Source organism: Phyllopteryx taeniolatus, chromosome 5, assembly GCF_024500385.1.
Source record: "Phyllopteryx taeniolatus isolate TA_2022b chromosome 5, UOR_Ptae_1.2, whole genome shotgun sequence".
Lineage (NCBI taxonomy): Eukaryota > Metazoa > Chordata > Actinopteri > Syngnathiformes > Syngnathidae > Phyllopteryx > Phyllopteryx taeniolatus.
In genome coordinates this window covers 17,846,375-17,860,562 of record NC_084506.1, presented here as the reverse complement: position 1 = coordinate 17,860,562, position 14,188 = coordinate 17,846,375, and the positions used below count along the sequence as shown (strand labels likewise).

At 36.7% G+C, this 14,188-nt stretch overlaps 1 protein-coding gene across 4 annotated transcripts in view; it reads right to left on the bottom strand.

The window, feature by feature from the left end:
* Positions 1-1,488, bottom strand: part of chd2 (chromodomain helicase DNA binding protein 2) — a 39,565-nt gene extending 38,077 nt beyond the window's left edge. For all 4 annotated transcript variants that reach the window (XM_061773288.1, XM_061773290.1, XM_061773289.1 and 1 more), the window contains exon 1: positions 797-1,488. In XM_061773288.1, coding sequence (XP_061629272.1) covers positions 797-855 — 59 coding nt within the window. In that variant the 5' untranslated portion in view covers positions 856-1,488. The remainder of the gene's footprint in view (positions 1-796) is intronic.
* Between the last annotated feature and the right edge of the window lie 12,700 nt (positions 1,489-14,188).

Below are 14,188 nucleotides of genomic sequence, written 5' to 3'. Positions count from 1 at the left end.
TAAAAGCAAAAACATGTCAAGTATATGCTAAAAAATAATAATAAAAACAACCAACTGATGTTGCATAGTGAAAGCGTTACAAGTGAATCATTCCAGTCATCTAGAACAGTGTTTTTTGTTTTGTTTAATAGGAGTCAGTTCATATTGAACACAAATTCAACGGTGCATTCACACAAGTAAAACGTTCATGTTATAGTCAACTTGTTCCATTTGACTAAACTATATGTATCGATCTCGTCATGTGGATTTGTAGAGCTAGAGAGGACAATAAGAAGTGTTGACATTTGCATTCTGTATGAAAGTGCAGCAAGGTTTAACAAAGGTTAAAACACGTCACCCCTTCCGTGTGTTTTAACCAAAAGTTACTTTGGTGGGGGAGATCAAATAATTTTAAGAAAATGGTGCAATGCAGCAAGTACGAGGTAGGAATACAAGGTCGTGTTGTTTTAAAGGTAAATAAACAATGTGGATTAATGGTTTGGAACTATACAATATATGATACAAGCAATACATCCGGCTCGGGGTTCGATCGTATCCATCTCCTGGGAAAGTATCTCCCAGCACAGGGGCCTTGCATGGTCACTAGTAGTGTAACAAAATACTACGAAAATCAGGGTGTGGCTATTAAACAAAAGCAAGGTCATTGGTGACACTGGTGCACTTCGTCAGTGGCACAAATATGCAAATCACCCCCGCAAGACGCACACTCACACGGTTGATCGACCACGTTTGACAAGGTAAACAAGTTATGCAGACGTTAACAGTCTTTTAAAAACAAACCGAATTAGATCCATACCTGGATGCATTGCTTTGGGTAGATCCTTCATCCCCTTGCTTTTTATTTCTGTTCTTCATGGTTGATTAATAATGTTTACAAAAAAGTGTATATATCCTTTGGGAGAGATGATCTGGTGTCCTGGTATTCGTGTCAAAAAGTTCCAGGAGGCATAAAGTAGCACACAAGTCAAGATTGTCTTCGCCCCTCGGCAGGCAGTTTAAATCCCAAGCGGTGCGACGCGAGAGGAGAAAGTGGAATTAAATACAAATGATTTACCATTTTATATATATATATATATATATATTATATATACACAAAATATACTTCCGAATGACGTGCTATTCCATTAGCCTACATATGCCAGCTATCTGTTTTGTGCAAGGGCCGAGTCGCATCAATTAATTCTAACTGCGTCATCAGAAGAATGACTAAAAAAAAATTTTTTTTTTTAAGTTAAACATGAAGACAATGTGGGATTAATAAAGCAAACGATGTAAACATAGCAATCCCATAGCAAGACAGTAGCCGATAGATTTAACTATTTCCTTCCGATTCGCCGCGGATGCAAAATGAAATAAAACGTCAAACCAACACAGGCAGACAGGGAAAAAAGGCAGTTATTTGTAATTAAATACAAAAAGAATTACGTTTTAAAGACATTGTGGGCCTCCCTGCTCTGCTGTCAAGCAGCCTCAGCGAGACAAGAGGCGAGCGAGCAGCACTCTAAAAATGGAGGCTCGCTATGGCTGCCGGAGCCCTGCATGGAAAACAACGACAAGCTCTACCACAGCCCAGACGCCTCCTTCGACGCGGAGAAACGGCCCAAAAAGCCCGGCGAAACGGCCCAAAAGCGGTCAAAACGTCGAGCGTGTAAGCGGAAGCATCACTTGGACGGAGCAGGACGTCGCGTCAGTCGACACGCGGACAAGAAAAACGGAATGACGACAGCCCATAGCAGCCTTCCTAAGGATCATCCGCCATCTAGAGCTCCTTCCTAGCTCTGAAAGCCTTTGATTGACGTTATTTTCATTTAGCCAACACTCAGGTGATGTGCAAGTCCCTCCCCTTCATCTTTAACTTTTCGTTTATAGAAACGTAGAATTATGTTCATCACACTTAACAAGCACAACCCCCCAACCCCTGAAAGTGAAAGCGTTCGTTTTCACTAATAAGTGGACAAAGAATAACGAGTGTAAAATGTTTTTTTCCAGCAATTGCATCACTTCCTCTTCCAACAGGAAGAAGAACAGTCAGAAGCCATTTTAGGAAGCTTGAGGAAACCATTTCATTTCTCACTAAATGCCATTTAACCATTTCCGAGCCATTGTTTTACAACCGTTTTATTGAATTGGCAACATTATATTTGAGTACCTACTAGGAATAATGACAAACCTAATACCCAATTAACACCCATTTATCATAAATACAGAACACTAATATTTGAAACTGCGATGACAATAAAAGTGACCGTTTCTGGATGACATTCACCCGAGTACATTGCCCAATCTTCATGATTGTTATTTTTAAATAACTGTCGCAGCCATCTGAAATACAAATGTAAAGCTTTGAGATATGATCAAATTTAAAATACTGTGGCAAATAAGCACCTTATCTAATGAAACACAGAAAAAATACAGAACATACTCTTTATTCAAAACAGCATGAACACCAACGTACAATTGCCAATTTTGTGCTTCTAAAAAAAAACAGGTAAAATATAAGTCCACCACACAGGTAGCAACTGTGTTCCGATGTCCACTGTGTCGTAAAACGTATTTAAAAATCCATATGAAATCTCGTCAAAAAAAAATAATAATTCAGCTTGTCAAAAATTGCCATCTTCACGTTAAACAACGCTATCTTCGTATAACACGGTCTCCATTGTCAGCGAAATCCAGTTGAATGGGTTCTTGATGGGACAAAACAAAGAAGGAAACATTGCATAAGCCCACAGTACATGTCAAACGATCAACTCACGGTCCCGTAGTTAATAAAAATCGAAAGTCGAAGTAGACTTTTTGTCAAACGTTTGCTAACTGTTCAAAAAAAATCAACAATTCACCACTAGGGGTTTGGATCATATGGCTGAGCCAAAATATTTGTTATATCTATATTATTACTGTATATGCACCAGCAGTAACTAGTCATAACAGAAAAGACAACCAACAAAAAACCTAAAAAAAAAAAGTATTTTAAGGCTTCGTCAAGAAAGTGAACAGCTTAGTAATGGTGCACAACAGACTAAACATTTTTCTTTGGTTACAAGTTTTAGTAATTTTATTAATTCTATCACTTCAACAAATAATAAATGTATTTATTGTCAAAGCTTCTTGGTAGAAAACCAAAACCTAAAGTTTAAGTGTTACATCAAATGTTTGAGGGGGTTATTTAATGTAATTTGGAGTTTCACATAAACTTAACATTTAATCATGATCAGTTAGCCCCCTAAATTGAAATAGCGGAAAGATGACCAGCAGGTTGTTTGGGTTTGTCGAAGTATTTTTCCACTTTAAGAGGTGGGCTCATATAATCGGATGTAAAGAAGTCATTGATGACAGAGGTGGGCTCATATAATCTGATGTAAAGAAGTCATTGATGAATGGCTGACAGCATAACATTTGCCAAGTTTATAAAAAATAAAATAACTGGAGTTAATGCACATTTTGCTGTGATGAGATGCATTTGTATTGAAGCTAGTTACAAAAGTGGACAAAACTAGATATTTTAAAACCAGGAACTTGCAACTATTCCTTATGTTTATTACAATGACTAGTTTAGAAGACCAGTACTGCTCAGAATCCAGAAAAATATTTGTGATCGAAAACGTCAAATTTATTTTCAGTCAGCGGGGTAGCTAACAAGTCCACAAATTTCCAACAAGTGGCACTTTGGTTTGCCATGGTATGGTTAAGAGAGACTGGCCATTAGTAATCAAGGAGGCCAATATCTAATATTTGAAGCCAATATTCATTTGCTGTATAAGAAAATAAATTTGGTGTCAAATGTCTGCATACAAACTGACACTTAACTTTCTTTAAATGCCTTTAAGCATTTGTTTATAGAACTGATTTTGAGATTTGTGACATATTTATAAGACAACTGACACCTGTTTTAAATTTTTAATAGACTTTACACAAATTTTATCGGCAGATCAGTATCGGCCGATAATTAGCATTTTATGCCGATCGGCCGATGGGCTTTGCCATAATTTGCAGATCCGATCAATGACGTCATTCATCGGCTCCGCAAAAGACATTTACTCCGCATCGCCGTCGTGCACAGTATATTTGAATCCAAAAGCTATTTTATTTTTAGCCTTGTCACGTGTCTTTTGACGCAGTACTGTAAATATCTGACGGCCAATTAAGTTATTAAAAAATAAAAAATAAATCAGCGGTGTGGAACAGACAACACGTCTGAGACGGACAACACGCAATGCTGGATCAGACTAAAAGACAAATTAGCTCTTTCACAATTGCACTATGTCAGAGTACTGCAATAAAATCTTGTATTCCGATACCACCGCATCCCGTTTTTACGATCATTGGGCTTTATCTTGTCAACTCAAATGCGTCAGGATACACTCGTTATTGTGGGGACGACAACACGAGTGGATCGGCCAACTGTATTATAAGAACAAAATGGGGAGAAACGTGTGTTGGTTGTCACCGGTGCTCAAGACAGGAGAGTATGTTCGTTTAAGGCTTGCTTGAGGTTATGTTCCCGTACTTTTGATACGATGCGGCTCGCAAGCAGGCAACAAAACGTTATGTAGCCTAGCACGCTAGTGCTAGCACGAACGGTTGTGCGTAAACATGCCGCCGTTCTGTCGAATCATGCTCTAAAGTTTTGGTGTGGGTGAAGTAATTTAATTACACTAAGTTAGCACCCATTATTTCTGTCATGTTGTAATGTTGGTTTGACCTGACTGATTAGAATACACGATCTGACTAGAGCAGTGATTTCCAGCCTTTATGGAGCCAAGGAACATGTTTTTTTTTTACAGTTGGAAAATCTCACGGCACACCAACAAACAAAAAGTCACAAAAGGTGGATACATTAATTACTGTATTTACTTCCTGCCATCTAATAGAAGACCATTCATTTGTTTTGTCTGACACTATGCCTCACTGGCATAAATGGAGGAACAAAGATACATTATTTATAGTAAATTAATTTTTTTAGCAATTAAGTACACAGGTATACAGTAAATGAACAGGTCATTTAAATAGGCACGTTCCTCCAGCTTCTGATTGGATCGGTTTTTTAAATTCACTGATCGGTCCCAAAAATCCTGATCGTGTAAAGACTAATTTTTAAGAAAAAGTGCAAGGAGCTCAAAGGCTCAGCATCATACCTTAAATTAGAAGTTAAATAAACTTATACCAATTGCTCCCAAAAGTTTTCTACAGTAAATAAAGTTTTCCAAAATTTCAAAAAAACTGAAATGTTAAAATATTTCACTTATCTAAGTTAAAACAAAACAAGTGCAGGGAGTTCCCAGGGTCAACAGCATTTATTTTTCTTTTAAAGTTAACTGAAAATCTAAATAGTGGGATTGAGATGATGTGAGATACATGTGACAATTTACCAGTTGTACAGTTTAATTCAACTAAACAAAAATTAATACTCAAACCTAACGACAGGTACAGTGATGTGGTCCAATGGCACTAATAAAAAGGGAACACTGCATCAAATCCCCCAAATTTGTATTATTTTTCTTTGTGCTTTTTATTTTCTTCCCATTCATTTTAATACAGAAGGCGGTGGACCAATCAACAGACATCAGTGTATCTGGCTCGAACCCCCTTTGTCTGGCTCCACCCCTCAAATTCCAATACCAACAATATATACTGTAAAGTGGTTCAGTTTGGGGCATTTTAGGATCCTTTACAATGGACAAACAATAAAAGCTGCCCTGTACCAAAAATTATTTGAACCGTACCATTTCATGGAAATGAGGGTTATCGTAGCATTTTTGGTCAGCCAACTAGCTAGGTCTGTTGTTAGTCTTTAGAAGTCAAAGTAAATGTAATCCGCAAATATTGTAGGTTAATGTGAAACGCCTAACAAAAAAAGTAGTCATCTCATTCGGTTTAAAATAGCCACTTTTTCAAATCAAAGAAAAATATGAAAAACTTACAGAGCTGTCTTCTATTGGTCCTAATTTGAAAATCTTCCTAACAGTCCATGTCTCCACTGTGGAAGAGATGCGGACAACAATGAGTGATTCCCGAAATTAGAATGATCCGATATAAATTTTTTACTTCATGTGCCTGGCATAATGGAAGCCTTTACTTCATTGCAGTTAGTGTTTCAATGAACGTGTAGACTTAAGAACGACACAAGGTAACCTTTTATGAACTGAATTGGACCAGTTATGAAATATAATCCACTATTATACAGTAAGCGATCTGAATCTAATGCCTTTGGAAACAAACGTTTATTGTTTTTTAAATGTTTATTTGTAGCCAATTATGGAGGAATTACTTGTAGAAAGCTTTCAGATTTTCCAAAATAGGGCTGCATAGTTTTTCAGAACTAATCCCAAATTGTGACTATCACTCTGTCAATTCAGTAATCAGAATAGCTTCTAGATCAAGTGTTCATAACCAAGGTTGTGAGATAACATTTTACGGAATGGGAAATGTTTTTCCAAATGCAGTACAAAAAAAAATTGTATTCCCTCAAATTTTGTATAAAACTCCATTCTTTCCTTCGAAGTTAGACATTTGTAAGGAGGAGGGGGGCCGGGGGACTTAAGTTTTCTTTGGGTGCGAGGTAAAGTTTGGGAACGGTCGACTTAGCGCCCAAGAATAACTGCGAGCGTATACGTGCAAGACATACTTTTCTGTATCATTACTGGGATTAACAGGGGTGCTTTTGTGCTTCCAAAGCAACTCATTTTCAAAGTGATTCGGTCAAGTGTCGTTAAAAGTTTCCAGAATCCTTCAAAATTCCTTGAGTTGTGAACACGATTTAAGATCTGAAAATGTAAGCCAGTACAATCTGAAGACATATTAGCTCAGAAGGTTCTCAACACAATCTGGATCATAGTAACACAGTTCCTGGTTTCTGATGGGCCAGCATTGAGCTATTTGTTAAGTTAACCAAACAACAGATGATTGGCCAGCTTTGAGCTATTTGGCAAGTTAACCAAACAACAGAATACATTCCATTGGACGAAGTCATGTCTCAGGGTATTGAATCTATCGCAACTGGACTGTTCTGGTTGCCCAAGACAATCAATGAGAATGAAAAGAACTGGATGAATGAGAATATCATAAGGCACAACCAGGTAATTTGATTGGCTATTAGGTCACTTGTGATTCACATACAGTAATGACTGTCTTCTTTTGGTTGCATTCATCCGCACGTTTCAGCGTGTCCCGTTGGTATGCTAGTTAGGGGTCCACTACAGTATCCTGCCCAATCAGAAGTGAAAACCATACCATTGGCTTGATGACATCTTAAATCCATTGGTAAATCCTTTTGTTGTTTGTGTTCACGTTTTGTTTTCTTGTATGTCAGTGTGGAATAGTGAGATTTGTTGTAATGTTTTAATAACCCATCCACCATTAATGAAAATTTCAAAAAAGCCTACAATGGTGTTCAACTGATAAGAACAATTTTGGTTAAAGTTAATGCTGAACTTCATCCTGTATCAAAATTATTTGGTGGACAAAGACCCTTACCTGCGAACTTCCACTTGGATTAAAGTGATCTGACATCATGAATACCAAAAACTCTAAATTGTTTCTAGTACTGGTATAAATGTAAGGTATGATTACGATGGGATAGCTGTCAAGTGGATTTGGTTAAATGGGAAGCACTGTCCGCATTTTGGAATAATGTTTTTTTTTTGCATGTTAATGTAGCTAGCCAAAAATCTATTATGAATGGATGAAGCAACTATTAATATAACAATTTCCAAAAATGTTTAACACGACTAATTAAACTAATATTGTCTAATTATTTTATTACTTTAAAAATGCAATAAATCATCGCACAGGAGACATTACGGTAAACATGTCCTTGCAACATCGTAGCTCCTTACTTCAGCAAACAATTTTATAGATTAGCACACTTTTTAAATTTCGTCCTCATTTATTCTAAGTGTTCAATATCGAGATCTTAAACAAGTTTACAGTCTTCGAAAAAAACTTACAATTCTACTCTGGAGAGAAAATCGTACGAATCCATCCGTAACGTCTTCGTAGCCTGACGTCAACCCTTTAAAATATAAAAAGTTCGGGTTACGAGATGAAACAAGCCAACAGCACACCCTAGTGGCCAAATGTAACTGGCAGTAAATATGGACGCTAAACATGGAAAAAGACTTACCATTTTCTTTGGGTCAGACGATCCGGTTCTTCTGTCGCATTCTGTTATACGCCAAATGGAATCCCTTCAAAATACAAAATGTATGCAATTTTGAACGCATTTTAATTTTAAAATGTAGTTTGTTTTAGGATGTTTTCAATCTCAAAATTTTGCATAATGTTAAAATTTGTTAAAAGTATCATGGTAACACGTTTATTTTGTGGGGAAATGCTTATTATCTCCAGGGGGCTTATTATATTTTCTCTCTACAGTGGTATCCTATAGGGAATACATGAGCGAGGACCTCTTTTTTCTTCCAATGTAAACTAATTCTTTATATTCGACAATATATAGTTTGAGATTCACAAAAGGTTAAGTATTTCATCAAGCTGTATTTGTGTACCCTAACCAACAGTCGTATCTTTGGGATTGTGGTTTGAAGAATATTTTTATATATATTTTTTCTCGATTTTAATAACATATTTAGAGTTAACTAAACATACATGTGTGCTCTTGTTTTCTAAAATAATTCATCTAATGGTCCTTTGCAGGTTTAATCTGACCATGGAGATGCCAAATGTATGGTAAAATTTAAATTAAATCTCCATTCAGTCCCTTAAAGGGTTAAAAGCCAACACCCTATTTTCTTTCCAGATATACTATGTATTTTAACATGAAAGAGCTTCAATTGATCAACATACCAGGTGCAATACATTTTAAAAGTATTCAGTGAATCATTTGTAAATATTTATTTAGATAGTTTTTGGTTTTTTTCAAAGATTTAAAAAAAAAAAACATTTAAAACGTATTAAATAGTAAGAATGAACAATCCTTTGACAATGCGCCTTCATCAACAGTGTATTAGATCATGTGGTGGGAAAACATGGGTTTTTGATATTTTATACAATTTACAATTCGACTAAAACGCCTAAAAATAAATCTAAAAAAGGAAAATCAGCAAAAACCACAAATCCATATTGGGTTTGTCGCAAAGTACCTGTACACGGTTTAAAAACGAAACATTTGCAAAACATTGTGCTTTTATTCGACAAAAAGACAACCGAGGGCATTTGTCCTTTCAAGGACAAAGGAAATTTTAAATGCGTAGGTTGAAAGACACCAAGAAACATCGAGAAAAAGACCTTTCTTCAAATATCATTGATCTAAAGTCAATGTAGGGTAACAAAATGAGTCATTTCCCACACACAAACACTCAATATCGAGCGAATTTCGTCGTCTATGTCGTTGTCACCACACCATGGCCATTTTTTTTCTTTTACAACACTGCGTCTAACAGTTGTTCTTTTCCACCATATTGCCTCGTCCCCCCGGTCGACGCGCTTTCTCGCCAATTAACGTGTAATTGTTAGATTTTTTCTTACCAATATCCTCGGTGACTATCCGCCGTCGTCTGTCCCGGTCGGCGTGCTGTTTTCTGGCCATTTTCGTCGTTTTGGTGGAGGTTTGAGCGACATAGCTCGGGCGCGCTCTCCTCTCCGTGTTGCCCGTTTCCCTCCTCTGTTGCGTGTGTCCTTCCTCTCCGCCTCCCGACGAGCTCATATCCTTCGGCGGCTCAGCCCACTTTTTGCCTCGCGACGTAAGCGAAGCTCCACTTCCTCTCCTGCCTCGTTTGTGGGGCTAGCAATGGCCGCCCGCTGCTCACATCGTCGTCCTTTCGTGTCCTGACGCTACGTAACCGTTGACATACCTTATCGAGACATGCATTTCATAAAAATAAAATATATTGCAAGCAAAACACACGTGGTGGCTAACCACCAGAAAAAGCTTAAAGTACTGAACAACAGTTAGCGTCGATGATTTAACATGGCGCCCACGTTTGAAATCACTACCAAGACATTTAAATGAAAATTACATTTTCTTCCCCCCCCCCCAGGTTTGAATATTTTAAAAAATCCCATTTCCTTGGACTTTAGCACCAAGCAATGATATGTTTAACAACCACTTTAATTTGCAAGAACTAAGTCTACTTTTAGTTTAGTAGAGGTACAATCAATTAATCGACAACTATTTCGATAATCAATTAATCGTTTAGAGCCATTGTTTAACTTAGTTGTACAAATGCTCTTTCAACCTCAGCTATAAATATTCTCAGAATTCTGTAGCCATCCATGAAAACAGACTGCTTTCATCAACTGCTTTTTTCAATTTCATATCAACCTGTTGTTGAATAAAGGGATGGATTTTTTTTTTCAATGCGATTCATCAATCAATTGAGAAAATAATCGGCAGATTAATTGGTTATTAAAATAAGCATTAATTGCAGCCATACCTTTGAGCTATTAGGTTCGTTTTTGAAACTACATGTATTATATAAATCCTTATTACATACTTACTAAACATCAATCTGTTATCCAGCCAGTGATGGCAAAGTGGGGGGTCCCGGGCATCCACCCGGAAGGGGGCATCAAACGGGCATCATACACCCCACAGTCCAGTTGTGATTGATTCAGTATCCTAAGAAACAACTTAAAATTATCATAAAAATGGGCTGAGATAGATATAGTTAGAAAAACATTGCAGTGGTAGTAAAAACATTCAAAAGCACCCACAATACTTTAAATTGAATGCTTTCTATTTGTCTTTTTTTATTACTGTAGATACTAGATTGATGATTCATATGCGCTCTTCTTGATTCTTCTTAACACTTTTGGGTGGCTAACCACCAGAAAATACAGTTTACCTTGACAATTTAACCTGGCGCCTACATTTGGGATTATTACAAAGACATATTTAAAAAAATATATCTCTTTTTTTGCAGGTTTAAATATGAAAATACCCAATTCAGTCAACTTTAGCACCAAGCCATGTTACATTAAACAACCACATCATTTTTGCCCGAAAGAAGTCTACTAACCTTGCTACATTGATTAAATGTCAAACTTAGATTTTAACCACTGTTGTTTTATTGTTAAGTCTCCTTGAGTTTCTTAAAAGGCGCTTGAACTAAAATTTACAATTAATCTGTTATCAATATAGTATATTTGTCATCACTCAGTTATTACTAGTAGATAGATTTATTTTGCTTTGTTTGACTTTCTCCACCATTAAAAGGTGTTGTAAAAATGGGCCTCTAGATAAATGGTTTAGAAACATTGCAGTGGTAGTAAAAACATGAAGAAAAAAAACCATCAGAAATTATTTAATATTTGTCTTTTTGTCTGTAGATAGATTGATTGAGTCACAATCAGAAAGAAGAGCTTCTTGATTCTTCTTGGCACCAAAAGATACTAAGATAAGATGGTTTGAACCGGAAGTGACCATTTGGGTAATTGGAAAATGCTGCATTATGGAATAATAGTTGCTGGGCAGGAAAACAATGTCAAAATCTCAACATAATCCCTTGTATTAGTCCTAACATTCATCAACCCAATCACCATTTTAAGCTATTTTTGAATGAAAAGTTCAACGGGGACATCCAAACCTGGCTAAGTTAGGTTGCTCAGTCAGTGCAGCCTTTGTTGGCTGGTCTGTGAAGCCTGTGGTATGCACGCCACCCCCCACCCGTAGCCAATGAGATGTTCGATGCCGCAGCGCATGCCCACTGCACGAGGAAGATTTCTTTAAAAAGATCTGCCGCCTAGCAACAGCACTGGCCTTGTAAGGGCTGTACAAATGTAATCATTGTAAGTCGAGCAAACATAGTGGCTGCCCGGTACAACAGGTTTGGAGGGGGGAAGTAAGAACTCACCTACCATATGTGTCAGGTATCATTGCATAAAGCAGCTTCTGTAAACTGACTGAACCCGTCAGTACAGTAAACGTACAGTGGTAATAAGAAGTCTACACACCCATGTTCAAATGCCAAGTTTTTGTAATGTGGAAAAAAAGGAGACCAAAAGGAAGCATTTCAAAACTTTTTCCAGCAATAACCTGTACCTATACCTGTACAACACACTCAATTGAAAATAAATAAATAAATAAACTACAACTGAAATAGTGGTTGCACAAGTGTGCACACCCTCTTACAACTGGGGACGTGGTTGTATTCAGAATTAACCCAGTCACATTCAAACTCATGTTAAATGGGAGTCGGCACACACCTGCTACCATTTAAAGTGCCTCTGATTAACTCAACCTAAATGAATTAAATATGTTTTAGTAGGCTTTTCCTGATCCTATAAGCAAATACACCATGTATTTTGCACATAGACAATTTCAGACACTGTTGTAGGAAGGCGTGCCTTGCAAAAATAGCACAAACAGGATTACATTAATTGGTTTCATGTTTCTAAAAACTCCCTACCGCTCAACACGTTGCAATGCAGGTTTATTGGTTTATTCTAACACCTTATCTGACATGCCAAATGTCAATTTGTAACACAGTCACTTTAAGACCATCCTCTCCTGGGATTATGGGATGACTCGGGTGATTACGTATAAGTAGGTTTGTTTTTAAATTAAGTTTGTGCAATCTTCAAAATCGAGTTGAACAGTGAAACATGATAATGAAGCCATGCTCTCTGCACAAAGGTCAGACTGTCCTATTCGTGGCTCCTCCTTAGGAAAAGATGGCATCCTATTACAGCAAATAACTTCCAAAGGGAAAAAAAATACAAATTATATATATATATATATATATATATATATATATATATATATATATATATTTAAAGCCAATTAACATGCACTTTGAGCAACACTGTCCCTCTGTAAAAATATCCTTTTTGAAAATACTGTGATATAATCTTTAACCACCAAAACTATGCTACAATGAAAGGGCACTGGTCAAATTGCAGACAAAAAAAAAATGCTTTCTGTAGTTGTTTTGTGCTGCCATCTGGTGGGTTCTCTTTTCGCTCAAACAGAACACATACTAAGGGAGCGCTCAACAAGTGGACTCTACTCATTGGATGAGCAAAATGGCACAACATGTGCAATATCTTGCATTTAGAGCATTACGCATCAGTAAACTGTAGTTGTAGTGACCGCATGTTGATCTAGCAATGGAGACTGGAGGCCTAGTTATTCAAAAGGAATGTGCATACTTAAAACTGGTAGAAGAAAATATGAGGAACTATCATAAATTGCGTGGGAGGGAAACAAGTGTGTCTAATTGCATCACTGATGTGTTTTCAAAAGTACTGGCAATTAGTTAATAGGCAAATGTTGCTTTCAAATTTCATAGGAACTATGCATCCATAGATCGAACTTCATGTTTTAAAAAAAATAGCAATTGTACATTTGAATAGTAAAAGGAATGTCCTAATCTAGATCACAAAATATAGATACCCTCTCGGCTCACTTCATTCAGCACATTCAAACAAAATAACAACAGAATCATCAATCAAAAATAAGATACAGTCACACACACATACTGTATGTTCTAAAGTTGTACACCATTGTAAGTAACAATGCCAGTGTCAAAACTGAACTTAATTATCTTTGTAAAGGCAACATATGTATGACAGCTCTTCCATTGGATCACAGTAGATTTTGCGTATGTGCATAATGGTGTGTTGTCCGATCATATTATCCTGATCATTGCTTCATGAGATTTTTGGTCACAGAAGCACATTTGAACAAAAAGAGAGTATTTTTTTATAATTTAAGAAGAAATGTAAGACTTCGTTTTATTAATATTTGAGAAATGGCAGCATTTCCTTTAAAGGGGCCACACAAAATCTTGGTGACATGACTCGTCTCAAGATTTCACAAGCACTGTAAGGTTTGGCCTTTTATAATATCCAATTTCACTTAATTTCTCCCAAAATTATTTATTGACTACAAATAAAGTACAGTAACCAGACCCCTCCGTGATGAGTGACAATTTGCAAAATAGATATATCCTATATTTAAATACACCCTAGACATATTTTTTACAAAATTTATGGCACTTCAATTTTTTTGAAGGTCTTTCAACACATTTAAAAAGATACAAACACATTTAAACACACACATAGCGGGGATTTACTGTATATTTGTTCATCTATCTATGCCAGCTACGTATAGTGATCGGCAGAACAATGAAATACTCTTCCACTCGATGGCAGAAGGTACAAGTAACCGGTGTATCTATTTTTTTTATGCCGTTTTCATTTGGTGGTGTGAAGTGATTATATATATATA